At 34.6% G+C, this 27,400-nt stretch overlaps 1 protein-coding gene across 1 annotated transcript in view; it reads right to left on the bottom strand.

Moving 5' to 3' along the window:
• The window catches only part of kcnh5b (potassium voltage-gated channel, subfamily H (eag-related), member 5b), a 74,036-nt gene extending 47,199 nt beyond the window's left edge, over positions 1 to 26,837 (bottom strand). Inside the window, exons 1-7 of the mRNA XM_073834895.1 lie at positions 26,670 to 26,837; positions 25,336 to 25,459; positions 24,385 to 24,491; positions 22,563 to 22,691; positions 19,804 to 19,922; positions 16,803 to 17,195; positions 8,938 to 9,367 (exon numbers count right to left, since the gene is read on the bottom strand). Of these exons, the coding sequence (XP_073690996.1) occupies positions 8,938 to 9,367; positions 16,803 to 17,195; positions 19,804 to 19,922; positions 22,563 to 22,691; positions 24,385 to 24,491; positions 25,336 to 25,459; positions 26,670 to 26,742 (1,375 nt within the window). The 5' untranslated portion in view covers positions 26,743 to 26,837. The remainder of the gene's footprint in view (positions 1 to 8,937; positions 9,368 to 16,802; positions 17,196 to 19,803; positions 19,923 to 22,562; positions 22,692 to 24,384; positions 24,492 to 25,335; positions 25,460 to 26,669) is intronic.
• Positions 26,838 to 27,400: the final 563 nt, after the last annotated feature.

The following is a 27,400-nucleotide window of genomic DNA, read 5'->3' as shown; positions in this document are numbered from 1 at the left end:
GATCACACAGAATACATGTATTTCTTTTATTTAGTACTGACCTGAATATGATATTTCACATAAAAGACGTTTACATATAGTCCACAAGAGAAAATAGTTGAATTTATAAAAATGACCCTGTTCAAAAGTTTACATACAGTACACTTGAATCCTAATACTGTGTTGTTACCTGAATGATCCACGGCTGTGTCCCTTGTTTGTCCTGAACATTTAAACTGCCCGCTGTTCTTCAGATAAATTCTTTAGGTCCCTCAAAATCGTTGTTTTTTTTTTTTTTTTCAGCGTTTTTGTGTATTTGAACCCTTTCCAGCAATAACTGTATGATTTTGAGATCCATCTTTTCTCACTGAGGACAACTCAGGGACTCTTATGCAACTATTACAGAAGGTTCAAATGCTCACTGATGCTTCAGAAGGAAAAACGATGCATTAAGAGCCAGGGGGTGAAAACTTTTAGAATTTAAATATCAGGGTAAATTTAACTTATTTTGTCTTCCGGGATGCAAGTATCTTCTGTAGCTTCTGAAGGGCAGTACTAAATTAAAAAAAATATGAAATTTAGGCAAAATGAGAAAAATCTACACATCTTCATTCTGTTCAAAAGTTTATACGCCTGGCTCTTAATGCACCATTTTTCCTTCTGGAGTATCATTGAGTGTTTGAACCTTCTGTAATAGCTGGCTGCATATCAATCCCTTAGTGGGAAAAGATGGATCTCAAAATCATACAGTCATTGTTGAAAAGGATTTAAATACACAAAAATTTGTGGGACCTGAACGATTTTTCTAAAGAACAGTGGGCCGTTTATGTAACAGCTATCACTAAACAAAAAAACACAGCTGTGAATCATTCAGGTAAGAACACAGTATTAAGAATCACTAAACTTTTGAACGGGGTAATTTTTTTACATTCAACTATTATTTTCTCTTGTGGACTATATGTAAATATATTTTATGTGAAATATCTTGTTCAGGTCAGTACTAAATAAAAAAATAACAGGCATTTTGTATGATCCCTCTTATTTTGGTCATATAATTAACATTTTGCAGATTCTGCAAGGTGTATGTAAACTTTTGACTTCAACTGTATGAGAACCCACTGTGAGATTTGAAGCTTTTTATCCAGGTGTAACTTCAGGGCAGATATGGAGAAAGTTGTAGAGCAAATGGCACGAATGGTGCATGAGGGAAAGTCTCAGGGGAACCTCTACAAACTACCACACATAATGAGGCCTTCTAGGACATCACTACCACAGAGACAGACAGAGCGATGTGGGCAAGACAGGAATAAAGACAAAGTAAGACAGAAGATTGGGATCGTTAGCGAAACACGGAAACAAAAGAAAAAAAGATCTTGACTGAAGGATCACGAGATGAGAACAATGTGTTCAGATAATTACAGACAGAGAAAGAGCAAATGGGACTCATCAAAAAGTCATCAGAACAGCTAACTACAATTATTCTCTTCATTAATTGTATACTGCTGTTTTTATTGCGCGTGTGTGATCCTCGCCTCTTGATCAAACCCAAGTGTTCTGAAGACAACATCATGAGCCCCGTTAAGGACCTTAGGCTAAAAAACAACCTTGTTTCTGGCCTTAAACATCTCAGAAATAATGGCATAAAAGCTGTCACTGGGGTGGTACCCTTTAGAAAGGTACTAATATGTATCTTTAATGTACTAATATGCACCTTTTAAGATAAATAAGGTACAGAAGCGTACCTTTTAAAAGGGTACTGCCCCAGTGCCAGCTTTTATGCCTTTTTTTCTGAGTGTGTGGTCTTGATATTAGTCATAGACACACATGGGAGAAATCCCTTATTCCAACAGCATGCCGACATCAAGTATTTGCTTAGTCATATGCAGGTCACCCTGATAGCGGTTTCTTGCTGTTCCTTGAAGAGCCCTACATTTTATGCATCAATACCCATGACAGCATCACCCGAGCTTACTTGAGCATCCTCTTAAAGGTTCATAATGACCTATTAGTCCAATAAGCATTTAAAAATGACTCCCCCACCCATGTGATGTCAGGTTAAAGAATATTACAGGTCAGGGAAACCATTGTCTGGGTCAAGAGCAAGAAAACATATTGTGATTCAAAGCTCTAATAGGGGTATTTTTACAAAAAGGCAGAAGAAATGAAGTTGAAGTTGGAGCAGAGATGAGAGGCAAATCATATCCGAGTCAACTAAAACAGGCAAGAATGTAAAATCTCTTAGATAATAAAGGCAAAGTCTCTTATGCTCACCATTTATTCTATCAAAAATACAGTGCAATATTATTACATTTAAAAATTAAAATGTTTTTTTAAATGTAATTTATTTCTGTGATGGCAAAACTAGACTGGTCTTTAGTGTCACCTGATCCTTCAGAAATTATTCTGATATGCTGATTTGCTGCTAAATAAAAAAAAATTATCATCAAAGTGCATACCAATTTTAAAGGTTTTACTGTCACTTTTCATCACTTTAATGCATATTTGCTGTTTTTTTTATTAAAATATTATCATCAATGTACATACCAATTTTAAAGCTTTAAAGCTTATATTTAAAGCTTAAAATTTTAAGCATTTTATATATACTCCAAAATAACTCAAGGCAGTAACAATTTAATTTGAACAAACAATATATTTGATTTGTGAACTTATGTTCATCTATTCTTTTTAATAGTTCACTTTTAACTATTTTTTAATTCTTTAGATCATCAGTCATGAAAGCTCTGTATATATTTGTCACAGACAAATTTCATCAAGCTGATTACTCACTAAAAACTCACACAGATCATGTTTTCATGCCATTTTAAATCTTACTTTGATGTAACAAAGTTATACCGAAGTGTGTGAAAAAATGTGTCTTCCCCTAACAGTATTATATTGCTCATTCTATGAAGCCTGTTTCCGCCACTGAATTAAAAAAAAAAGTTATTGCAACTCACAACTCTGATTTTTCATAATTATGAGAAATGAAGTCAGAATTGTGTGATATAAACTCGCAGTTGTGAGTCGTTAAATCAAAATTGTGAGATATAAACTTGCAATTCTGTGAACATAAAAGTCTTTTTTTTTCTCCTCAGAGCTGGACTTTATAACTCGCAATTGTGAGTTTATATCTCACAATTCGGAGAAAAAAATCTGAATTGTGCGAAAACTGGAAAACTTTTTTGCTCGCAATTGTCAGTATATTTCACAATTTTGATTTTATATCTAGCAATTCTGACTTAACTCGCAATTCTGACTTTATATATTACAGTTCTACGAAAAAAAGTCAGAATTGCAAGTTTATATACGCAATTCTGAGGAAAAAAAAAGAATTGCGAGATGTAAACTCAAAATTAAGAGAAAAAAAGTCAGAATTGTGAGATAAAGTCGCAGTTACCTTTCTTTATTTTTTATTCAGTGGCAAAAATGGGCTTTCATATCATTCAGACTGATTCGCGAAAGAAAAATGTGCACAATTATTGCGTGAACCAATCACAGCCCAACATAACCAGTCATATCCAATCATATCGCAGTGGAGGTGTTGCCTCCTCTCACGTGACTTTCCGCCATTCATTCTCAATTACCCCCCATCAAACTCACTGCTTTAGGGGGTCTGTTAAAGCTCAAGGGGTTAAAACTAAAACGAAATGGACTCAGGGAAGGCGAGAGTGACACGGACTCCCGCTGTAACTTTACCTGCTGCTTTAAATGATATTTCAACCTGGGTTTTCTTGCACACTACAGAAATACTGTAAAAAAAAAAATATATATATATCAAAAAGTTATCGCGACTGACTTTTTTTTCTCAGAATTGCTTGATATAAACTTGCAATTGCGAGTTATAAAGTCAGAATTCTGAGATATAAACTCGCAATTCTGTGAACATACCAATCCTTTTTTCTCCTCAGAAATGGACTTTATAACTCACAATTGCTTTTTTGAGTTTACATCTCACAGTTCTGAGAAAAAAAAAGTCAAGAATTGAGAGACACAAACTCGCAAATATGAGAAAAAAAAATCAGAATTGCAAGTTTAAATCTTGCAATTCTGACTTTATTTCTTGCAATTGTGAGTTTATATTCTGCAATTCTGACTTTATATCTAGCAATTCTGACTTAATAACTCACAATTCTAACTTTATATATCACAGTTCTGAGAAAAAAAGTCAGAATTGCGAGTTTATAAACGCAATTCTGAGAAAAAAAGTACGAATTGTGAGATAAAAAGCAATTACCTCGTTAATTTACGCTTTAGGGGATCTGTTAAAACTCAGGGGACAGAGGCGAGAGAGACACGGACTCCCGCTGTAACTTTACCTGCTGCTTTAAATGATATTTCAACCTGGGTTTTCTTGCACACTACAGAAATATTGTAAAAAAAAAAATATCAAAAAGTTATTGCGACTGACTTTTTTTTCTCAGAATTGCTTGATATAAACTTGCAATTGCAAGTTATGAAGTCAGAATTGCACAATATAAACTCGCAATTGCGAGTTATAAAGTCAGAATTCTGAGATATAAACTCGCATTTCTATGAACATACCAATCCTTTTTTCTCCTCAGAAATGGACTTTATAACTAACAATTGCTTTTTTGAGTTTATATCTCACAGTTCTGAGGAAAAAAGTCAAGAATTGTGAGACACAAACTCGCAAATATGAGGAAAAAAAATCAGAATTGTGAGTTTATATTCTGCAGTTCTGACTTTGTATCTAGCAACTCTGACTTAACTCACAATTCTAACTTTATATATCACAGTTCTGAGAAAAAAAGTCAGAATTGCGAGTTTATAAACGCAATTCTGGGAAAAAAGTACGAATTGTGAGATAAAAAGCAATTACCTCGTTAATTTACGCTTTAGGGGATCTGTTAAAACTCAGTGGACAGAGGCGAGAGAGACACGGACTCCCGCTGTAACTTTACCTGCTGCTTTAAATGATATTTCAACCTGGGTTTTCTTGCACACTACAGAAATATTGTAAAAAAAAAAATATCAAAAAGTTATTGCGACTGACTTTTTTTTCTCAGAATTGCTTGATATAAACTTGCAATTGCAAGTTATGAAGTCAGAATTGCACAATATAAACTCGCAATTGCGAGTTATAAAGTCAGAATTCTGAGATATAAACTCGCATTTCTATGAACATACCAATCCTTTTTTCTCCTCAGAAATGGACTTTATAACTAACAATTGCTTTTTTGAGTTTATATCTCACAGTTCTGAGAAAAAAAGTCAAGAATTGTGAGACACAAACTCGCAAATATGAGAAAAAAAAAATCAGAATTGTGAGTTTATATTCTGCAGTTCTGACTTTATATCTAGCAATTCTGACTTAACACACAATTCTAACTTTATATATCACAGTTCTGAGAAAAAAAGTCAGAATTGCGAGTTTATAAACGCAATTCTGAGAAAAAAAGTACGAATTGTGAGATAAAAAGCAATTACCTCGTTAATTTACGCTTTAGGGGATCTGTTAAAACTCAGGGGACAGAGGCGAGAGAGACACGGACTCCCGCTGTAACTTTACCTGCTGCTTTAAATGATATTTCAACCTAGGTTTTCTTGCACACTACAGAAATACTGTAAAAAAAAAATATCAAAAAGTTATTGCGACTGACTTTTTTTTCTCAGAATTGCTTGATATAAACTTGCAATTGCAAGTTATGAAGTCAGAATTGCACAATATAAACTCGCAATTGCGAATTATAAAGTCAGAATTCTGAGATATAAACTCGCATTTCTATGAACATACCAATCCTTTTTTTTCCTCAGAAATGGACTTTATAACTCACAATTGCTTTTTTGAGTTTACATCTCACAGTTCTGAGAAAAAAAAAGTCAAGAATTGAGAGACACAAACTCGCAAATATGAGAAAAAAAAATCAGAATTGCGAGTTTAAATCTTGCAATTCTGACTTTGTATTTGGATATGACAAAAAACATATCCATTCGAAAAACTAACAAAATGCATAGCTGATATTAAAAACTGGATGGCGAATAACTTCTTACTGTTAAATTCTGAAAAAACAGAGGTATTAATTATTGGACCTAAAACCTCCACAAGTAATGACCTAAAACACAGTCTAATACTAGATGGCTGCTCTGTAAATTCGTCGTCATCAGTTAGGAACCTAGGTGTCCTATTCGATAGCAATCTCTCCTTTGAAAGCCACATTTCTAGCATCTGCAAAACCGCATTTTTCCATCTTAAAAATATATCGAAATTACGACCTATGCTATCAATGTCAAATGCTGAAACATTAATTCATGCGTTCATGACCTCAAGGATAGATTATTGTAATGCTTTATTGGGTGGTTGTTCTGCACGCTTAATAAACAAACTCCAGCTGGTCCAAAATGCAGCAGCTAGAGTTCTTACTAGAACCAGAAAGTATGACCATATTAGCCCGGTTCTGTCAACACTGCATTGGCTCCCTATTAAACATCGTATAGATTTTAAAATCTTGCTAATTACTTATAAAGCCCTCAATGGTTTAGCTCCTCAGTACTTGAACGAGCTCCTATCGTATTATAGTCCTTCACGTCCGCTGCGTTCTCAAAATTCTGGCAATTTGATAATACCTAGAATATCAAAATCAACTGCCGGCGGCAGATCATTTTCTTATCTAGCGCCTAAACTCTGGAACAATCTACCTAACACTGTTCGGGTGGCAGACACACTCTGTCAGTTTAAATCTAGATTAAAGACACATCTCTTTAACCTGGCTTACACATAAAATCATTAACACATTTCTATAATTCAAATCCGTTAAAGGATTGTTAGGCTGCATTAATTAGGTCAACCGGAACCGAAAACACCTCCCATAACACCTGATGCACTCGTTGCATCGTAAAAAGAATGGCATCTACGCTAATATTAGTCTGTTTCATTCTTATTCCGAGGTCACCGTAGCCACCAGATCCAGCCTGTATCCGGATCAGATGGTCACTCCAGTCCCCCGGATCCAGTCCGTACCCAGCTTAGATCATGGATCACCACCTAGAGATGACTTCAATAGCCATGGATGTCAACCAGATGAGCTCCAAGGCGGATCACCAATAAAGACCTCGCCAACCTTGACGGCCATCGGCACTACACCACAGGATCCTGATGAGTTCTCTACAATCAGACATTGGTACAAACTGTTGTTTGGTCTGGCCAGAGGAGAACTGGTCCCCCGACTGAGCCTGGTTTCTCCCAAGGTTTTTTTCTCCATTTCTGTCACCTGTGGAGTTTTGGTTCCTTGCCGCTGTCGCCTCTGGCTTGCTTAGTTGGGGACACTTTCCAGCGATATCGTATACTATTTGAACTGAACTGACGATGATATCACTGAATTCATTGATGAACTGCTTTTAACTGAAAATTGATTGTTACAATAATGCGTTACTTACACACTATTGTGCTGTTTAAATACTGTGCAGTTGCTTTGACACAATCTGTATTGTAAAAGGCGCTATATAAATAAAGGTGACTTGACTTGACTTGACTTGACTTTATTTCTTGCAATTGTGAGTTTATATTCTGCAATTCTGACTTTATATCTAGCAATTCTGACTTAATAACTCACAATTCTAACTTTATATATCACAGTTCTGAGAAAAAAAGTCAGAATTGCGAGTTTATAAACGCAATTCTGAGAAAAAAAGTACGAATTGTGAGATAAAAAGCAATTACCTCGTTAATTTACGCTTTAGGGGATCTGTTAAAACTCAGGGGACAGAGGCGAGAGAGACACGGACTCCCGCTGTAACTTTACCTGCTGCTTTAAATGATATTTCAACCTAGGTTTTCTTGCACACTACAGAAATACTGTAAAAAAAAAATATCAAAAAGTTATTGCGACTGACTTTTTTTTCTCAGAATTGCTTGATATAAACTTGCAATTGCAAGTTATGAAGTCAGAATTGCACAATATAAACTCGCAATTGCGAATTATAAAGTCAGAATTCTGAGATATAAACTCGCATTTCTATGAACATACCAATCCTTTTTTTTCCTCAGAAATGGACTTTATAACTCACAATTGCTTTTTTGAGTTTATATCTCACAGTTCTGAGAAAAAAAGTCAAGAATTGTGAGACACAAACTCGCAAATATGAGAAAAAAAAAATCAGAATTGTGAGTTTATATTCTGCAGTTCTGACTTTATATCTAGCAATTCTGACTTAATGACTCACAATTCTAACTTTATATATCACAGTTCTGAGAAAAAAAGTCAGAATTGCGAGTTTATAAACGCAATTCTGAGAAAAAAGTACGAATTGTGAGATAAAAAGCAATTACCTCGTTAATTTACGCTTTAGGGGATCTGTTAAAACTCAGTGGACAGAGGCGAGAGAGACACGGACTCCCGCTGTAACTTTACCTGCTGCTTCAAATGGCATTTGAACCTGGGTTTTTTTGCACACTATAGAAATGCTGTAAACTTAATTTCCTTACAACATGGTTGAGGCCCCTGAGAGTCAGTGCAGGTCAGTGAGTGGGCTTTCAATATGTGTGTTTGCGCAGGTCAGCACTCACACATGCTCGTAATTATGACCGCATCTCTGTTTAGTCTCTGGAGTGACTCCTCACCACTCGCAACGATCTGGAAAATGACATTAACAACGATTGGCCTCGTTCCTTCGTTCTGGCCGGTTATATGTCCCTCTCTCCACCGATCTCTCTCTATTACTGTCTCAGAGTTATTTCAGAAGGAGATGCACTAGCAGCAAAGCACTGCTGTCTGGAGGACAGAGGGGCCAGATGAGATTAGTCTGAGTTATTCTGACAGAGCAGAGAATAAGCAGAAAAAAAAAGAGTAAAGAAGCAAGAAAGGACAGAAAAGAGAACCCGTTTAACCCGGTATTAAGATTAACTTTGGGTGATTCGATTTCCCAGATGAGAATGACAATCTATCTCCCCTGATCATCTGTGGTCTCAAGACAGGTCTGAAAAATAAGACAAGCACTCACATCCGACCATCATCATGGCCACAGAGAAGATCTTCTCTCCGTCTGTAGTTGGCGCGATGTTTCCGAAGCCAATAGTGGTCAGGCTGGTCATGGTGAAATACAGTGACGTTACATAGAGAGAGTCTTTCCCAGGGCCGCCCTCCCATAGGCCAGTCCCACTGGCATTGTATCGGTATGGGTATCCAGTGCTGGTGGCTAACTGGTAAAGCCAGCTGTCAGTCTTGATGGTGTTGGTTTGTTCATCGATGACCTCGTAATCTCCAATGCTGTACCATATGCAGGCAAGCCAGTGGGCCACCAGTCCAAACACACAAACTAGTAACACCAGAACAGCTGCGCCGTATTCCAGATAGTGGTCCAGTTTACGCGCGACACGACCCAGTCGAAGCAGTCGAACCACTTTTAGAGAGCTGAACAAGCTGCTGATACCCTGTAAAAGAGAAAATGCATTAGAAAATTGCTCTTTATAAACCCATAATTAAACAATCATCTACACATCGACATGCAGCACACAAAGGGAAAATCAATTCGACATTTAATCTGTCTGGTTAAATCATTCTTCCATTGTCATTTACCACAAAGATGCTCAAACAGACTGTTGAGTTATTTAATATTATTTGGCACATTGCATTGTTAATTGAATCCTACATTCTGAAACAATGTGCACTATTCAAATGTTTCAGTTCACTGCACAAACTCTTTACACTCCTAATTGCGCAAAATAAAATTGATACAAATATACAAACAGTTTGTTCTAAATTTGGAGCAGGTGAGCTGAGCCAAGACGACAGAAAAAAGGTGCGAAGGCGGTTGGACATCAGAATCACTTTGCGGAGAGAACGCTCTGTTCTCCCACATGATCCTCCATGCCTTAAAAGGCCTTTGAAAATTTGATGTCAGGCAGCACTTTAGAGCTTCCAGTGCATAAAAACATTGCAGTTCGGTCCAACCTGACCTAGTGTGACCATCTGAGGCATCTCCTGTGCAAATTCAGTTCCAGACATGCGGTGAAAGTGCAAATTCAAAGTGCAAATTCAGTTCCAAAGTGCAAATTAAAAGTGCAAATTCAGTTCTAGACATGCGGTGAAAGATTAGAGCAACTCTGTGAGCAACAATGCAGTATGTTATAGTCACTTAAACTCAGATGAAAATTGCAAAGCTAAACCAAAATACGTAAAGATATACAACAGAGCTTCCCAGCCTATCTCAGGATTACAGAAGCAAAGTTTAAAGTTTAGACGCAATCAAACAAATGTACACTTGCAGGTCAAAAGTTTTTGAACAGTAAGATTTTAAATGTTTTTAAAGATGCATCTTCTGCTCACCAAGCCTGCAGTAATTTGATCCAAAGTATAGTACAAACAGTAAAATTTTGAAATAATTTTACTAATTAAAATAACTGTTTTCTATTTGAATATATTCAAAAATGTAATTTATTCCTGTGATTTCAAAGCTGAATTTTTAGCATCATTACTCCAGTCACATGATCCTTCAGAAATCATTCTAATATTCTGATTTGCTGCTTAAAAAACATTTATTATAATTGTTATTATTATCAATCTAATTAATAAAAAAATTAAATTAAATAAAATTAAAAAATCAATTTTCAGGTTATTTGATGAATAGAAAGTTCAGAAGAACAGCATTTATCTGAAATAGAAATCTTTCGTAACATTATAATTGTCTTATCACTTTTGATCAATTTAAAGCAGCATCCTTGCTAAATAAAAGTATTAATGTCTATATATATGATATATATGATTTCTGAAGGATCATGTGACACTGGACTGGAATAAGACTGGAATAATGATGATGAAAATTTAGCTTTGATCACAGAAATAAATTACTTTTTAAAATATATTCTAATAGAAAACAGTTCTTTTTAGTGGTAAAAATATATTTCAAAAATTTACTGTTATTGCTGTACTTTGGATCAAATAAATGGCTTGGTGAGCAGAAGAGACTTCATTAAAAACATTAAAACATTTTGACTGGTAGTGTATGCATGCATATATTAAAAACAGTCCCACAGCTTGTTGTTTAAGTCATCATAAACATGTTTTATGTAACCTCAAATGTTTGTATTAATATTTGAATAATAGACCCACTGAAGCTGCTTCTTATGTTTATTTCTCTGATGCTGGCCTGCGTAGACGCAGATGGTCTTCATGAGAATAAACAGACGATTACATAATATTTACAGCGAAATATAAAATTCTCTTTTATGTGATAAAACATTCACATGAGAGTTAACACGGTGAGTTTGTGCTATGAGATTTTACTGAAAGCTTGTACTGTATTTTGAGGTGTTTATCAGAGACAACGCGCAATACTGCATTCAGACACACAACTGAGCTGTTATCAAGCAAAGTGGAGAAGATTGAATTTGAACTAGTAAAGATGCACAATGCAGCAGTGAGGGATTTTAAGACTTTGATTAGAATCATATTACCGCATATGACATGCAGACGAAAATATATTTACTGTGGCCATGAATTAGGAATTAATTTGTTGCACAAGTGAAGAATTTATCTCCTCATTTTAGATTCCGTTCCTTTAATTTTGTTGAATCATGGCCATTGTACAAATTTGTTCCCTTAAAATGAGGGAATTAATTAGTACAATGTGGTCACAATTAATTTATATATAGAAAGAAATTGCAGCTGCCAGTTTGTAAGTCTTTGTGGTTGCAAAGTCACAATAATTCAGATCCACCTTTGACTACCCATGTTTGCATATTCTATATACTGTATAGTTACAATAGCAAAAATTGCTTGTTTAAATCTAAGAGTCAGATAGAAAACTGATGTGTTAAAGGAAAAACTTATCTTAATGTAATCTTAATGTCCAGTTGCATCACTCAGTCAATTTAATCAATATCCTTTCAACCTAGTTGTAATCCTAAATCTTAACGTACAATAATAGAATTATTCACAATCTTCTTTCCTTTTTAAAATGTTGGGTTCTGGAGAGCTATTCATCTAATGGTTGCAAAAGAAGATAATGGTTAATATTCCAGCTGAGCTGATGCATCAAAACTTTCTTGGCTATAAATGAAAGCATAATGACAAATGAAGAGGACAGTCATACAGAATTACAAGAAAGAGTCAAGATAATCAATCACCCATGGTGGTTTGGATGTAACATCACACCCTTGAAGGTTAAAAGTAGCTTTTATAAGATCCATCCACTGTAGTCGACAAGATGCATCAGAGGGTTAATTAAGATAATTATGTTAATTACATTTTTGGAACGAGAAGCCTTGATTAAGTGGACTTGAGGAAAAAAATAATAAAATACTCCAAAGTGTACAGTATTACATTTTGGCACGCTTGACTAACATTAATTATCCAGCTCTTGACATACAATAAATGCTTCTGGGACAGGCCAGTTCTACTGGGGCAGGTCCAGTCTATAGTTTCTGCTCCCGGGACAGTAGATTACAAGGTCCACACCAAGGCATCTGGGATCCCTCTTACATCATGATATAAAGGCTTTCTCAGAGGGTTTCTGGTACAGTGAGCAGCTCTCTGAGGTAAAACCTGTACATTAAACTTACATCATGTATAAAGTGAGTCATGAGCTTTTAAGGGCACACACAAACTTTAAAGAGCCATTAACAGTTATGCATCGTGCATGATGTAACTAATTTTATGTAATTAACTGAGGGATTTTCTGGGTCACAAATGGCATAGATTTTGATGCAGACCACAAACTTTTTGAGCATTAAATTACATACAGTTGATGTCAAAAGTTTACATACAGTGCACCTTGCAGAATCTGCAAAATGTTAATTATTTTACCAAAATAAAAGGGATTATATAAAATGCATGTTATTTTTTTTATTTAGTACTGACCTGAATTAGATATTTCACATAAAAAACATTTACATATAGTCCACAAAAGAAAATAATAGTTCACTTTTTAAAAATGACTCAAAAGTTTACACACACTTGATTCTTAACACTGTTTTGTTATCTGAGTGATCCACAGCTGTTTTTTTTTTGTTTGTTTGGTGATAGTTGTTCATGAGTCCCTTTGTCCTGAACAGTTAAACTGCCCGCTGTTCTTCAGAAACATCCTTTAGGTCCCACAAATTCTTTGGTTTTTCAGCCTTTTTGTGTGTTTGAACCTTTTCCAACAATAACTGTATGATTTTGAGATCCATCTTTTCACACTGAGGACAACTGAGGGACTCATATGCGACTATTACAGAAGGTTCAAACGCTTACTGATGCTCCAGAAGGAAAAACAATGCATTTAGTATCGGGGGGTGAAAACTTTTGAATTTGAAGATTAGGGTAAATTAAACTTATTTTGCTTTATGGGAAACATTAAGTAAGTAAGTACTTCTGAAGGGCAGTACTAAATAAAAAAATATGATATTTAAGCGAAATTAGAAAATCTTATTCAAAAGTTTACACACCTGGCTCGTAATGCATTGTTTTTTTAAGGCCACAACTATCACCAAAAAATAAATAAATAAATAAAAACACAGCTGTGAATAATTCAGGGAACAGTATAAAGAATCAAGAGGACATAAACTTTTGAACAGGGTAATTTTTATAAATTCAACTATTATTTTCTCTTGTGGTCTATATGTAAATGTCTTTTATGTGAAATATCTTATTCAGGTCAGTACAAAATAAAAAATAACATGCATTTTGTATGATTCCTCTTATTTTGGAAAAATAATTATCATTTTGCAGATTCTGCAATGTAAGCAACTGTATAAAATGACCTGTATGTGTTTATGGATTGCACTCTGAGCTTACAAAACAATATATATTTTTGTGCATTTTATTGCATCTAATTTTACTAAGAGCTGCATTGGTGAGCGCTTTTGATACTGTTCATTATTAGTAAATTGGCTAATTGTTTTTTCTCTTGTTACAGATTTAACTAAATACAACAAAGAAAATATGTATTTATTTATTTATTAAAATTATTCGCCAAAATAGGTGGAATAAAATAAACCAAGGTATATACCAAGGTGTATGTTTTCAAGATGTTCAGATGTTTTTACTTGAAAATAAGATTTTGAAAAAAAGCTGTAAATGTACTTTCATAAAATAAATTCCAGAAGAGTCAGGAAGATAAAAATAGAAGGAAATATGAATGAAATCTTGCTAGCGTTCGATGAAACCTTGTTTACAGGTGTGTGTCTGGGGCTCAGCTCACTGCACTGACTTCCTGAGTGAAAGAGAGAAGATGATCCACTGTGTGCGCACTAATCAATATCTATCCTAAAGCATATAACCTGGACTGATTCCAAGAATATATAACATAAACCAGGAGAGGATGCAAAGGACGACATGACTTTGTAAACGGGTTAGTTTCCAAGAAGAACTTTACAAATCATCACACATGATTGGCTGAGTATTTGGCCAATCAATACTGTGGGGATTTTTTATTAGTATCAGTCTCAAAAGGCACAGCCACAGACCACACATAATCAGTTCAATGACGGTCTTGTAAATACTACACCCATAAATGATAAGAGCTTTGAAAATACTAAAACTTCTGTGAGTCGAAGCGGTAATGAAGTATGTGTCGATAAAATGAGTGCTTCTGGGGGAAAACTAATTTGTTAGAAATTGTTTTTGCAATGTAGTAGTATTTTGAGGGCCTCAGTGGACTCAAAAGTATGATGGTTTTTGGCTAAAATAAGCTAAAAAATGGACAAGACTTTAAGTGTAATTTAAGCGTTTGTATACACATCAGTTTCAATATTATGTAGCTGTAGTACCAGCTCACTCGTGTTTATTTTACACCGTTACTTGAGAGATTTATTTTTCTTGAGAAAATTTGGCATATACCCTACCTGATATACAGTTGAGGTCAAAAGTTTACATCCCCCCTTTCAGAATCTGCAAAATGTTAATTATTCTACTAAAATAAGAGGGATCATAGAAAATGCATTTTTGTTTATATACTATCTTAGTCTTGACCACAGAAAAAAAATAATAGTTTTAGTCATTTATAAAAATGACCAGGTTCAAAAGTTTACATCCCCTTGTTTCTTAATACTGTGTTGTTACCTGAATGATCCACAGCTGTGTTTTTTTGTTTAGTGATAGTTGTTCATGAGTCCCTTGTTTGTCCTGAACAGTTAAACTGCCTGCTGTTCTTCAGAAAAATCCTTCAGGTCCCACAAATTCTTTGGCTTTTCAGCATTTCTGTGTATTTGAACCTTTCCAGCAATGACTGTATGATTTTGAGATCCATCTTTTCACACTGAGGACAACTGAGGGACTCATATGCAACTATTGCAGAAGGTTCAAACGCTCACCGATGCTTCAGAAGGAAAAAACACGCCTTAAGAGCCGGGGGGTGAAAATTTTTTGAATTTGAAGATAACAATAACATGCATTTGTATTATCCCACTTATTTTGGTCAAATAATTAACATTTTGCAGATTCTGAAAGGGGGCCAAAACTTTTGACCTCAACTGTATATCCAAAATAATCAAATCAAAAGATGAATCGGAAATCAAATCGAAAGCTTGTGAATCAGAATCTAATCGAATCATGAAAATGTGTGTAAAAACTCGGTCTACTGTATGTGACGCTACCTTTAACTAAGGTTCTTTCTAGCAAAATTTCTACATTTTCGCAGAGGAATAAGTTTTGCTGCAGGTTTAGCTTTTCTATTTTTTTTGTTCCAAAACTATCAAGCTCTTCAAAAGTTTAAATGATTTTGAACAAGAACACTAAAGCATTATCCTCCAAAGAGTACCTTTGAGGAGCCCTGACATGAGTAATAACTGTTCATCTTTGAGAGGTTGACAGATTAAAAAAAAAAGTGTTTGAAGTACTGCACAGTTTTACTTGGAAAAGCCAACTACAGCTTCTCCTCTAACACTAAAGTGTCAAACATTTTCAGAATATAAGCACAGTTAAAGGAGAACTCCGGTGTGATTTTGACCTGAAGTGTATTGAATCATGATACCGAGTGTGAACGTACCTTGCATATCTCATCTCGGTTTGTGTCCAGCTGTCCGAAATCTGGGGTCAGTTAGCCGATGCTCACAACAGGCTGTCAATGAAAGTCAACAGGGCATCGGAATAGCCATGTAAATAAATCACTGTTTTACGCCATTTACGAGGCACAAAGTAGCTCCACACTTCATTGGTAGACTTCCAAGGGCCCTGACATTTAAAACGAGACATTGAGAACTCAGAAAAAGCACCGCTATTTTATTTACAAGTAGATTTATACAGACATGTTCCACCAGGAACAGACCGGTCGCCGCCATCTTAAATGTAGTCACGATAAGTCGAGTGTCGAGCACGAAGGAAACTACAACCTGATACGTTGATAACCTGATAAATTCCTTGGTGCTCGACACTCGACTTATCGTGACTAAGTTCAGGATGGCGGCGACCGGATTTTCTTTCCCAGGTACTGTCTGTATAAATCTTCTTGTAAATAAATTACCGGTGCTTTTTCTGAGTTCTCAATGTCTCGTTTTAAATGTCAGGGCCCTTGGAAGTCTACCAATGAAGTGTGGAGCTACTTTGTGCCTCGTAAATGGCATAAAACAGTGATTTATTTACATGGCTATTCCGATGCCCTGTTGACTCTCACTGACAACCTGTTGTGAGCATCGGCTAACTGACCCCAGATTTCGGACTGCTGGACACAAACCGAGATGAGATATGCAAGGTACGTTCACACTCGGTATCATGATTCAATACACTTCAGGTCAAAATCACACCGGAGTTCTCCTTTAATATTTAATTTTACTACTACCCATTTTCCCAAGTGTTGCTACTTCATAGAGCCACAAATAAAGAACCAATACTCTGTATCCTAATCAGGTACAAAGCAGAAAACAAAACAGCAGCTTTATGGTTTCTCACCTCATCCACATTTTCGAAAGCGTTGATAATGTCATAGGGCAGACAGGACAGCAGGTCTATTACGAACCAGGTCTTCAGATAGTTCATCCTGATCAGCTTTGGATCCGAGATCACCTCCCCTCCAGGTCCGACAAACGTGGTGTGGAAGTTGAGCACGATGTCCACAAGGAATATGACATCCACAACGCTATCCAGAACAAGCCAGGTGACGTTATTCTGTTTGGTCTTGAAGGAGACATTGTAAGGAACCATGATGGCAGTGTAGAAGGTCAGGATGAGGATCACCCAGTCCCAGGTGGTCTTAAAGGTGCAGTAGTGTAGGATGATGTGAGGCGGGGTCTTCGGGGCTTCCTGCTTATACTGCGGAAGGATGTCAGAGCCGAGTTGAAGCACCTGAGAAAGACGATGAGAGAAAAAGAGGTAAGACAAGGTAAGAAAAATATCAAAATTCTTTCACAAAAAGTCACTTTTTTGACATTAATATTAATTTTACTCATGACTGTAGGAGAATGCATGGTCAAATTATTTTAATTTAGAATTTTTAACATTTATTTAATGTAATTTATGCATTTTTTTTATAATTAAACTAAATTGTCCACCTACTTTTGACATAAGTGGATTATCTTACAATGAAAGTGAAAATGAAATGAAATATAGATGGCCCTCAGAAATATTTAAAATATTAATTATAGCTTTGGATAACTTCCCCTCTTCCCTGGATAATACAACTGCTTGTTATATACTATGCATATTTGTATAAACAGAACATGATGTTTACTTAGAAACTTAACAGAATTTCCCTCCTAGAGACAATGAACATCAGAAGATGATGAAGGGCAAAAGATCGTTTGAGATTATATATATCGATCTGCACTATTTTTAAACTGTTGGTTGTAAAAATATGTCTAATGGAGATGCAAGACCGCCCGGAATGCAAAAATGGCTGCATATTGTCTGTTACATTTTGAACGTTAATAATGTCAGTCTAAATCTAGAGGAGACATTTACTCTTACATTTAAGTAAAAGCAAGTTTACAAAAAGAAAAAATTAAATACAAAGATTCAATAAACAGCATCAATGGCACATTTGCGGCAAAATAATTTTGACTAGCCCCTGATTTTCTTTACAAGAAGTCAAAATTCAAGTTCACATTAATGCAGACTGTACAATGGAAGTGAAAGGGTTAGCACAATTTTAAGCATAAATGTGCAGCATATAATTTTATTAAATGATTAATTCTTCTGTTAAATTATTATTTGAGCTGTAAAGTTATCATTTTCACAGTCGTTTATGGTTATAGACATTTTAATTGGATATAACTGTGCAAAAAAAGCTAGTAAGCTCTAAAATCTTTACGTCTTGTGGCCAATGTTGGGGAAAGTAACTTTTTACTCCCAAAAAAGTAACTAATTACGTTACTTGGTTACTTTTAATGGAAAGTAATGTGTTATGTTACTTTTTAAATCTGGGCAGGGCTTGCTTGTTTGTTTTTAATATAAAAAGTTCTATTTTTAGCAAATGTAAAAGCCCTTTCACACCAATAAGTGAAATGAATAAGCATCAGGCTGAAGAAAATGTAAATTCACGTCTGTACTGTAGAACATCATAGAAGGTCATTAAAAAAACAATGAAGCACAAATGTTAGTTTATCGAAAGTAATTTTTGCTTATTAGTATGGTTGAACTGGATCATCACACACAACTCCTCTGTACTTCTGATTTCTCTCAATATTGGGACAGGACACTTGTCAGTCAATAAATGGGAAAACAAAGTAACTGGCGTTAATCATTTAAAAAAGTAACTGTGTTACTTTACTAGTTACTAAAGAACACTGCTTGTGGCAATACTTTTAAAACTATGAGCATTTTAATGTTTTAAAATGTACATTTCCATTGTAGTACCTCTTTGTAATCCAGATTTATATTTAAGTTAAAAAAAAAAGTCAAAATCAATTTTGTTACTCAACATTATGTCACTAATGCTGTTGATTAATTTAACGTAAAGTGAACCCAGAATTATCCTTTAAGCGATTAATGACAAATTAACTGCAGAAATTTTACACTTAGTGATTAAAAACAAACCTTAAGCAATAAAATGTGACCCTGGACCACAAAACCAGTCTTAAGTCGCTGGGGTATATTTGTAGCAATAGCCAAAAATACATTGTATGGGTCAAAATTATTGATTTTTCTTTTAGGCCAAAAATCATTAGGAAATTAAGTAAAGATCATGTTCCATGAAGATTTTTTGTAAAATTCATACTATAAATATATCAAAATGTAATTTTTGATTAATAATATGCATTGTTAAGAACTTAATTTGGACAAATTTAAAGGTGATTTTCTCAGTATTTAGATTTTTTTCACCCTTAGATTCCAGATTTTCAAGTAGATGTATCTCGGCCAAATATTGTTCTATCCTAACAAACCATACATCAATAGAAAGCTTATTTATTGAGCATTCATATGATGTATACATCTCAGTTTTGTCAAATTTAACCTTATGACTGGTTTTGTGGTCACAAATGCTGCTTAACAATGTAACAACACACATACAATGCAGTTAAAATACATTAGACCATCATAAAAGCAACCAGCCTCGCAAAACAAACCAGTTCTTGTATGCTTCTAGTATGAAAGGATTGTTCCTTACTGACACAGAATAAAATAACACATTTCAGTCGTCGTTAACACTATCACACAACAGTGATGGAGCAATAAACAACAGATGAGAAAAGTAGAGAAGTGAACAGGGGTTATGGGACACATGCGTATGCTCTTCATCAGTGTTAATTATTAATAGCAGCTTCTGGCAGCCCACTGTAGACTTTTGCTGTCCAACAGACACGTGTGAGATTGCGTTACAGCAGCGTCCTGAGTTTGTGTGTGTGATTCTATTACAAGTTTGTCCTCCGTGAGATGAAGTTTTGAATAACCTTGTACTGCGCAGTCAAGGATGTAAGCAAATGCTGTCTGTGTCTGCGTGTGTGTGTGTTCTCACCTCTGCTAGTCTGGACTGTTTGTGCGTAGTGATGTCGGTTCTGCTCATGGGCGTGAGTTGCTGAATGGTGCTCTTGCTGTTTGTTAATGCTCGAGTCAAACGTGCAAACTTGGTCCAACCTGCAAGAGACACATTTTTTAACACACATCACGTGTGTCTTTCAGTTTGATTTCATTCAATTTTGTAGTGCTTTTATTAAAAAATAAAAACTAAATAAATCTGCAGTTGAACTGAATTAAATTTAAATAGTTTTATTGAGCATCTTGTGCTTTAATGAAAGCATGAATCTGATATTTTGTGCAAAAAGCTCATTGTCATTTGTTAAGTTTGTTGATTTGGTTAATTAATAAAAATATTGTGGATATTGTCAATAAAAATACCATTTGGGTCAGTAAAGATTTTTTTACTTACCAAGGTTGCATTTATTTGATCATACACTCCCAGTTTTTTTGAACAGTAAGATTTTTAATATTTTTTACTCTTTTTGAGTCTTCTGCTCACCAAATCTGCATTTATTTGATCCAAAATACAGCAAAAGCAGTAATATTTTAAAATATTTTTACTATTTAAAATAATTGCTTTCTATTCGAATATATTTTCAAATGTAATTTATTCCTGTGGTCAAAGCTAAATTATTTTTTTAATCAAAGCTTAAATATCAGCATCATTACTCCAGTCTTCAATGATCCTTCAGAAATCATTCTAATATGCTGATTTGCTGTTTAAGAAACATTTATTTATTATTATTATTAATTATTATTATCATCAATATTTAAAACACTTTTTTCACATTTTTCTGTAAGCATTTTTTCAGGTTTCTTTGATGATCAGCATTTACCTGAAATAAAAAGCTTTTGTAACATTTTACACTATACCATTCGTAAGGATGCTTTTAATTGATCAAAAGTGATATTATCAGTGATAAAGAGATTTATAATGTTAGAAAAAAATTCTTCTCAGCTGTTTTCAACATAATATTAATAATAAAAATGTTTTTGAGCAACAAATCAGAATATTAGACTGATTTCTGAAGGATCGTGACTAGAGCAATAATGCTTAAAATTCAGCTTTGAAATTACAGGGATCCATTCAATTTTAAAATATATTCAAATAGAAAAGAGTTATTTTAAATGATAAAAATATTTCAAAATTTCACTGTTTTTGCTGTACTTTGGATCAAACAAATTCAGGCTTAACATAAAAAAAAACATAAGTCCAAACACGTTTGACTGGTGGTATACACCAAAATTACAGTAAAAATAATAATATTGTGAAATATAACTAAAATTTACAATAACCCTTTTTTTATTATTTTAACATATAATAAAATGCTATTTATTCCTGTGATAGAAAGCTGAATTTTCGAGTCATTACTCCAGTCGTCAGTGTTACATGATCCTTCAGAAATCATTTTAATATGCTGATTTGTTTAATATTATCAATGTTGTTAATATTTCTGTAAACGGTGACTTTTTTCAGAATTTTTTGATGAATGGAAAATTTAAATTTATTTAAAATGGAATATAAATGTAACATTGCAAAAGTCTTTACTGTCATTTGTGATCAACTTAATGCATCCTTGCTGTCTGAATAAAGGCATTAAATTCTAAAAAAAAAAAAATGTATAACCTTTTCGAACAGTATATGCACAAAAATATATTAATCCAAAACATAAGTCCTTTGTTGCTCAGATATGACTCAGCAAAATGCTTCATGTTGAGTAAAAGTGGAACAAATGTTTGCTGTCACTGCTGCAATAATCTTGCAATGAAATATAACTGCTGGAACACTGTCTGGAGCCGTTTCAAATCTCTCTCTCTTTTATTCCTGTGTGCGAGTGTGTAATGTTCATCTCACACACACCGGTGAATCTCATGAAAACATGTTCACATGATCACATCTCAACCCAAAATCATTTAGCACCATAAAAAAATGTGACATTTTCCCATAAAATTCTCATTACTGTAATATAATTCCCCTTTATTCTCAATAGAGATACTTACTACTGTAAATCAGTAATTGTCTGATTTGAAAGAAAAAAAGAATGCACTTAATTGTCAAAAAAACAGTGTTGTAACTAAATAAAAAAGCATAATGGTTAAAGGTTTCACTTATTTCTTTTTGAAAAATATAATTTCTTATTTCTTTCTTTTGATTTTGGGATGAAATATGACCTGGATCTTGTTTAAAACAGGTTTCGTGAAATTCACCCACACACACCAAAGCAGAACGTCTATGCCAGCACTATTGGGAGTTTTGGAATGAGACTCTATATAACTTATTTCAGCTCAATAAACAAGCTCCCACCAGCAAACACGCACACACGCGCACACACACACACACACACACACACACACACACACACACACACACACACACACACACACACACACACACACACACACACACACACACACACACACACACACACACACACACACACACTCAAGCGTTTGAAAATAACACTTGTGTGTGCGTGCCAAAAGGAAAAAGCTGGCAACGCTTGCCAATCATAAACAAATATTTATTTATATGACATTAGACAAACTCTAGAGGAAGTGTTTATCTGTCAGAACCAACTCAAGCCTAACAAGCCATATTGGCATGTCTGTTACCATTAGATGTTCAATAAAAACTGTGACTATTAGAGAATCTATTTTGAATATACCAGTGACATATACCAGCACAAGTAGACTGTGTACAGTATATGTATAGTCTATGCATATGTGTGTGTATGTGTGTGTGGGAGTAAAACTCACCCCTGGTGCTTTCATCTTCAATAGGCTGTTTAAAGACAGTGATGTCCTTAAATGTACACAGGAACAAAACCACTTTGTCATTTTCATTTCGGATTGGTGCAATCTGCATGTAGAACCACACCGGAGTTCCTGTAGAAGGTCAGATGTCAAAGTCAGTATTACCAGTTTTCATTCAGTTTTATATTGACTGATCTAACATACATATACATACACTACCAGTCAAAAGTTTTTGAACAGTATGATTTTTCATGTTTTTAAATGTCTCTTCTGCTTACCAAGCCTGCATTTATTTGATCTAAAGTACAGCAAAAACAGTAAAATTTCAAAATATTTTTACCATTTCAAATAACTGCTTTCTGTTTGAATATATTTTAAAATGTAATTTATTCCTGTGATTTCAAAGCTGAATTTTTAGCATCATTACTCCAGTCACATGATCCTTCTGAAATCAGTCTAATATTCTGATTTGCTGCTTTCTGTATGAATAGAACGTTTAGAAGAACAGCATTTATCTGAAATAGAAATCTTTTGTAACACTATAAATGTGACCCTGGACCACAAAACCAGTCATAAGGTTAAATTTTACAAAACTGAGATGTATACAGCATATGGAAGATCAATAAATAAGCTTTCTATTGATGTATGGTTTGTTAGGATTGGACAATATTTGGCCGAGATACAACTATTTGAATATCTAGAATCTGAGGGTGCAAAAAAATCAAAATGCTGAGAAAATCACCTTTAAAGTTCTTCAAATTAATTTCTTAACAATGCATTTTACTAATTAAAAATTACATTTATATATATTTACAGTAGGAATTTTACAAAAAATCTTCATGGAACATGATCTTTACTTAATTTCCTAATGATTTTTGGCATAAAAGAAAAATCAATCATTTTGACCCATACAATGTATTTTTGGCTATTGCTACAAATATACCCCAGCGACTTAAGACTGGTTTTGTGGTCCAGGGTCACAAATGTCTTCATCATCACTTTTGATCAACTGAAAGCATCCTTGCTAAATAAAAGTATTAATTTCTATAATTTCTTTCCCCCAAAAAATAAAATAAAAATTATACTGACTTCAAGCTTTGAATGGTAGAAGCTTTTTATTTCAGATAAATGCTGATCTTTGGATCTTTCTATTCATCAAAGAATCCTGAAAAAAGTATTTAACAGTTTTAAATATTGATAATAATGATATTAAAAAATGTTTACTGTAAAATCAGCATATTAGAATGGTTTCTGAAGGATCATATAACACTGAAGACTGGAATAATGATTTGATCACATGCATAAATTACATTTAAATGTAATTTAGCAGTTATTTTAAACAGTAAAAATATTACCGCATACAATATTACTGATTTTGCTGCATTTTGGATCAAATAAATGCAGACTTGCTGAGCATAAGATAATTATTTAAAAAACAAAAATGTCCAAATACTTTTGACTGGTTGTGTACACAGAAAATATTAAATTAATAAATATAAGTCTGTTTTATAATAATACTTTTTATAATATTTGTATTTTAATAAATATATAAATCTAGTTAACAAAAAAGCTTGTACACATAAACCAGCAAAAACTTGTATATATTCATTTTAAAATATATTAAAATAGAAAATGATTATTTTAAATTGCAACAATATTTCACAATATTACTTTACTTCAATATTACTATTTTTTTATTAAATAAATGCAGGCTTGATAATTAGATACTTCTTTAAAAAACATTTTAAAAAATCGATTATTAAAACGTCCAAACTTTTGACTGATAGTTTATATGGCAAAGTTTAATACTTCAAGTTTCACTTACTGTTCTTTCTGTACAGCAGCACTTCAAAGCAGTTGGACTCATAGTTGTCAAAGGCCTGTCTCACCTTTTCTATGGTCTTCTTGTCTGTCAGCTCTCCATACATAAAACTAAAAAGAGATTATTCAGACAGTCAGACAGTAATCTCTTATTTTCAAACCAAATCACTTGGTTTAAAAAGAAATGGTCGGTATGGTTTTCAAGGAATTATCCCTCCCATCAATCCCTTGATTGGGATTTACATAGATTCTAATGAATTCAGGAAGTCATACGAGCAAGTAAAATGCTCAGAAGATCTTCAGGATTCAGATTTCAGTCATATGTTATAACAAAGATTAAAAGATTACAGAGATTTTCTGAAATTCATATGCAACTCACACCTGAAGCACAGTGAGACCAATTACACAATCTTAGCCTGTTTATTTCTATTGCAGTCACAGATAAAAGCTTATTAATGACAAAAGAATTTCTCCATTGTAAGCGTGGCAAGAAGAGATGCTACAAAGTGTGATATGGAGTATCTAAGACCTGGAAGACAGCATATCTGTGGCTCAGCACTTTATGAGAGCCACTTATTGAAATGAGATTTTTTGCCATTGCGATGCCAGACGATGACTTGGCCAAAACGATATTTCATCTTTTAAAACTTAAATTCCTAATACCGAACTCTACATCATTTTACAAAAGAATAACCAGTGATGTCACAGAACCAGAGATTTCAAGATTCGTTTTACAAGTTACATTGCTTTTAAGCACAGGCAAAGTGATGCAACACCATCATCACTTCTTGGTTTTCTTGAAATGAGTCCACATGGATCTAAAACAAATAATTTAAACCTTCAGTCTTAAACTGTTTTGTTGTTTTATTCAACACCCCCTTAAGATACTGCGCAACCAGAGATCTTAATACAGCATGAACCGTGCAATTTGATTGTTACATGTATATCCACTCACCTGCATGTGCTGCTTTTTTGCATGACCTCTGCTCTGTGGTATCCAGACAGCTTGCAGAAGCCGTCATTACTATAAACTACAGGCCAGTCCACAATCTGCGCGTTCCCCAGCAAGAAACTTGTCTCTGAAGGTTCAGAGAAGATGACAAAGAATAAAAGAGGGAGCGGGAATTAGTGATTTGACACACGCTAATGCATTCCCAGTCTTTGCTTCACAGTAAATTACTGTCACTGATCTACCATAACATCTGGTGTACTCTCTATAAAAGGCAGACTTTCAAAAGCCAATCAAACAAATTACAAAATGATGTCCTTCTTACTGGAGAATGTGAATGGGGTGTTTTAAAACCACTTATTAGATTTACATTCTAATTATTTTTCCTCACTTAAACACTATCATGTCTTATATAGGCTACTATAATTCTCAGATAAGGTCGTTTGTAATGCATTATAAAAAAACCCAGACACGAACAGCATTACTGTAACAGGAAATTAGAGAAGATGCTCCCTCTAGTGGTCGCAAACGAAACCATCCGCAAATTGCATCAGTTCTCGCAAAACCATCAAACGGACTTCGTGCCAGTCCTGATGTGCAGCTGGCGCAGAGATGTGGAGTTAAATTATATTGAGTGCCTTTTTAATCAACTGAACGAGAAATGTCTAATTATATTAAATTTGATAGGTTATAATTACAAATACACAATTGTTTACTCAATTAGCCGACGGCTGCTTAACGTCATTGTTTATTTAAAATGAGTACATTTCTCCAGATGTTAAACCTCCACGGGTTTTTATAAAAATCACTTGATTTAAAAAATACAAAGATTTAAATAATTTAGCTAGATAAAACAAAAACAGCCTAAACATTAGGAAATAAAAACTTCTCTAAAATATAAATTCTGCAGCGCAGTGGGAAAATTAATATTACGATTTGTTTTTCACATAAAGCGCATTCACAACGAAGACTTCAGATGTTAAAATATAAATACTGAAGAATTAAGTTTCTTTATTCAACTAGTATTTTAAATTAATCTTCCTCAAAAACACATCAATCACTTAATGAATTAAAAAAAATAATAATTATAGTATGCCCAGCACAGCTGCAGTCTCTAAAATATAAAGAAAATGAATGACAAAATATAAGCTGGAGCTTTACATTTTTCCATTACATCTTCTATGTTTCACATGTGAATGATTACCATACGAATAACTGCAAGACAGTTGCACATTAATTATATGTTTTAGTTTCAATTACTGAGTGCTCAGTGGCTCAACATGGTCACTGTAATGTCAAGTGACCTCATGCATTTCACAAAGCATAAGCGTGTTCCTCACCACTCGAGCGTCTGACGATATTCTCCAGGAAAGTGTTTTGCGGTGCCACCAGCCCTCTCTTTCCCCCGGGCATCGTGCGGCTGTGGGTGTCGCGCTGCTCTCGTCAGGTGGGCACTCTTTGTGCGTGGAGTCTCTGCCGGCGGAGCGGGGAGGCTCATGGTAACGTCGCGCACTGGCTGCCCGGGAGCTTCTGTGTGCCACCCGCGCGCGCACTGGCCTCAAAGCTACAAGTCGGTGGGCACGGGGAGCTCCCCACGCATGCGCAACTGCGCCGACTCGCACAGGCAGGCGCTGGGGATCTCCAACACCGAGCGCGTTAAATGCGCAAGAGCGCACAACAACCCCACTGCACAGAAAAACAAAGGTTAGCTCTTACGCGTTATAATACTTTACACTGCAAAATATAAAGATTGAAAAAGACATTTCTCAAATGTTAAAGTGAATTATATCATAAAACTAAAATGTCCATATCTTTAAGGTACTAAAATGCACCGTTTAGATATAAACAAGGTACAAACGTGTACCTTTTGAAAGGATACCGTCCCAGTAACACGTTTTGTACCTTTTTTGAGTGTGTCAACTATAAGAGTCAACTATCAAATAAAAGCAGATCTTACCTTAAGTATTGAACTGATTATTTCTCAGTAATGTCAAGCAGGGTTGCCAGGTTTTCACAACAAAACCCGGCAATTGCTACTCAAAACTAACCCAATCGCGTTTTGGAGGGGCCC

This window comes from Garra rufa, chromosome 2, assembly GCF_049309525.1.
Source record: "Garra rufa chromosome 2, GarRuf1.0, whole genome shotgun sequence".
Taxonomy (NCBI): domain Eukaryota; kingdom Metazoa; phylum Chordata; class Actinopteri; order Cypriniformes; family Cyprinidae; genus Garra; species Garra rufa.
The sequence above is the reverse complement of the archived record's forward strand: the minus strand, read 5'-3'. Positions and strand labels throughout refer to the sequence as shown.